Source organism: Pygoscelis adeliae, unplaced genomic scaffold (genome assembly GCF_000699105.1).
Source record: "Pygoscelis adeliae isolate BGI_AS28 unplaced genomic scaffold, ASM69910v1 Scaffold218, whole genome shotgun sequence".
In the NCBI taxonomy this organism is placed as follows: Eukaryota; Metazoa; Chordata; class Aves; order Sphenisciformes; family Spheniscidae; genus Pygoscelis; species Pygoscelis adeliae.
The window spans coordinates 3,233,159-3,235,885 of NW_008825433.1; the positions used below are offsets into that span (position 1 = coordinate 3,233,159).

The following is a 2,727-nucleotide window of genomic DNA, read 5'->3' on the forward strand; positions in this document are numbered from 1 at the left end:
GGATGACAGCCTGCCATTTATCCTCAATATCTTCCTGGCCAACATGTACGGGCTCCTGGGCATGCTGGTGATAATCACCTATGGCCTCCCTTGGATTGGTCTGGTCTTACTCCCTCTGGCTGCTCTCTACTTCTCCATCCAGCGCTATTACCGGTGCACGTCCCGGGAGCTCAAGCGCCTTTACAGTGTCACCCTGTCTCCCATTTACACTCACTTCTCAGAGACCCTCTCGGGACTGAGCAGCATCAGAGCCATGCGGGCAACACAGAGGTGAGTGGAAAGAAAGAGAGCCAGAGCTTTGGCTTTATAGACCAGGGCTGTCCTGACGTGGGGCTGGTTGGAATGAGTGGCAAGAATGTCCCTGGTCTGGGGCAGCAGAAATGGAGGTTGAGTGGTGCGCAGCCTGGTGTGAACCTCTGCTGTGCGCCTGCCAGGTTTGAGCTGGAGAATCAGCTGCGCCTGGAGCAGAACCAGCGCTGCCTTTTTGCCAGCAACACAGCGATGCAGTGGCTGGACATCCGCCTGCAGATGATTGGGGTCGCTGTGGTTACCGCTATTGCAGGAATTGCCATCATCCAGCACCAGAAGCAACTGGGAAATCCAGGTAGGCTGCCAGCGATTGTTCTATGCCCGTTTCTAGGCTGTGGCCCAGGGGTTCCTCCTCTCCTAGTCCAGAGCTGCACATGTCCCTACACCAGGGTAGAATCCAGAGCTCCTGCTCCCTGTCGCTCTGCAAGTCACCCACAGTGTAGTGCTTTAGCTCCTGTCACTCCTCCTGCGTGTTCCCATCCTAGAGTGGGATCCCAGTCTCCAGAGTGCTGACTTCTCCCTTGTTTCTCTGTCCTACCACCAAGATCCCAGTTCCTTCCCTGCCAGTAACATCCTTGCTTATGCTTTTGTCCTCACAGGACTTGTGGGCCTTGCGCTCTCATACGCCCTGTCTGTCACAAACCTGCTCTCAGGCCTCATTTCCAGCTTCACTCTGACAGAGACCATGATGGTGAGCGTGGAGCGGACAGAGGAGTACACCACAGACATCCCCATGGAGTCCCAGGGTAAACTGGTCCAGGTAAAAGCTCAAATATGTTCTCAGGGACTGGCCCATCTTCTGGCTCTGTGCCCTGCTCTTGCCTCCTGGGGAGGTCACAGGATTCCAGTGAATAATGCATGGAGGGCCCTCACCCACAGAAACCGCCTTGATCACTCATCCTTTACCAGTACATCTCCTGGAGGGGATGAATCTCTGGCAGGAGTTGATGAAGGCTGGAATGACAGGACGCAGTAGGAGAGCAGAACTCACTCCGCTCCTATCTGATCCTATCCAAGCTGTGAGAGAAAAACAAGCCTAGGAGTGGGCTGGAGATGGAGCTGGGCTGTGCATTGGGTCTGCTCAGAAGCCAAGCAACCATCCAAAGGGATGGATGGGGCTTGGCCTGTGGGGAGGTGAGGCTGAAGATGACAGTGGGTCACGGTCATACCCTGTCTCACCCTGGTATCTCTCTTAGGTTGCTGCTGACTGGCCAAGCCAGGGGCTTGTGGAGTTCCAGCAGGTAGTCCTGGCCTACCGAGCGGGCCTGCCCAATGCACTCGATGGCGTGAACTTCACTGTTTACCCTGGAGAGAAGGTGGGGATTGTGGGTCGCACAGGATCTGGAAAATCCACCCTTTTCTTGGCCCTCTTCCGCATGCTAGAGCTGAAATCAGGCCGGATTCTCCTGGATGGTGTTGACAGCCAGCTGGTGGGCTTGGAGGAGCTGAGGTACGGAGGGCTGAGCAGAGTGGAGGGCAGCCAGGGGGGCCTGGAGGCTGAGAGCTGTCAGTGGTTGGATGCCAAAGGGAAGAGTGAGGAGCAAAGGACTTACCATCGTGGCATCCTCTTGTCTGATTGTGGCAGCTTCTTACGAGTTGCTCTGTTGTTTCTGAACAGCTGTGCTAAGGAAACCAGGCTGAATATGTGACCCATGTCTCTGTGCCTCTAAGCAAGCCAAGACACCCCACCCCAGGAAAAAAAAAAAGGCCTTTGCATTTCTGCAGCACCCACCCCATGAGCCCTCAGCTCTTGTTTGCTTGCAGATCTAGGCTGGCCATCATCCCCCAGGATCCATTTTTGTTCAGTGGCTCAATCCGAGAGAACCTGGACCCCCAGGGAAAACGGACAGATGCTGAGCTCCACGAGGTGCTAGAGCAGTGCCACCTGCGGGATGCCGTTACTCAGATGGGTAAGTCTGAACCCAGCGAGAAGAAGCTGGTGAGCCCTGGTACTGGGAGAGGGGAGAAGGCCTCAGCTCAGTCAGGGAGCTGAGGAAAGGGAGCCAGGTGAATGCAGTAGGGAATTGGTTAGGTGACGCCACACTAGGACCAGGGTGGGAACAGGTCAGTGGGACCCTGGTGGCATTCCCTGAGATTTAGTGGCATGAGACTGACAGGTCTCCCACCATTGGGTGGTGGGATCTTGCTGGTGAGACCAGGCCCCAGTGGATGTTAGAGCAGAGCCTGCGAGAGAAGCCAGCCTCTATTTCTAGGGGAGCGTGGCATTTCTGTGCCAGTCATTGCTTGCGTCCTAGTGTAAACGCTCTGGTTCCCAAGGCCTGGGCCTGAGCAGGACTGGGATTTTGAGTGCTACTGGGAAAACCCCAGACTGGGGGAGCCGTTTGGGGTCCTGTGCAGAGCCTGGTGCGGTGACTGCTGAGCTTAACCCCTGCAGGTGGATTGGACAGCGAGCTGGGA

The 2,727-nt window shown here is 56.0% G+C and overlaps 1 protein-coding gene across 1 annotated transcript in view; it reads left to right on the forward strand.

The window, feature by feature from the left end:
- Positions 1-2,727, forward strand: part of ABCC10 (ATP-binding cassette, sub-family C (CFTR/MRP), member 10) — a 16,434-nt gene that overhangs the window by 10,799 nt on the left and 2,908 nt on the right. Inside the window, exons 15-20 of the mRNA XM_009331101.1 lie at positions 1-270; positions 435-604; positions 909-1,069; positions 1,506-1,759; positions 2,074-2,219; positions 2,705-2,727. The exon at positions 1-270 is cut by the window's left edge and continues 42 nt beyond it. Coding sequence (XP_009329376.1) covers positions 1-270; positions 435-604; positions 909-1,069; positions 1,506-1,759; positions 2,074-2,219; positions 2,705-2,727 — 1,024 coding nt within the window. The remainder of the gene's footprint in view (positions 271-434; positions 605-908; positions 1,070-1,505; positions 1,760-2,073; positions 2,220-2,704) is intronic.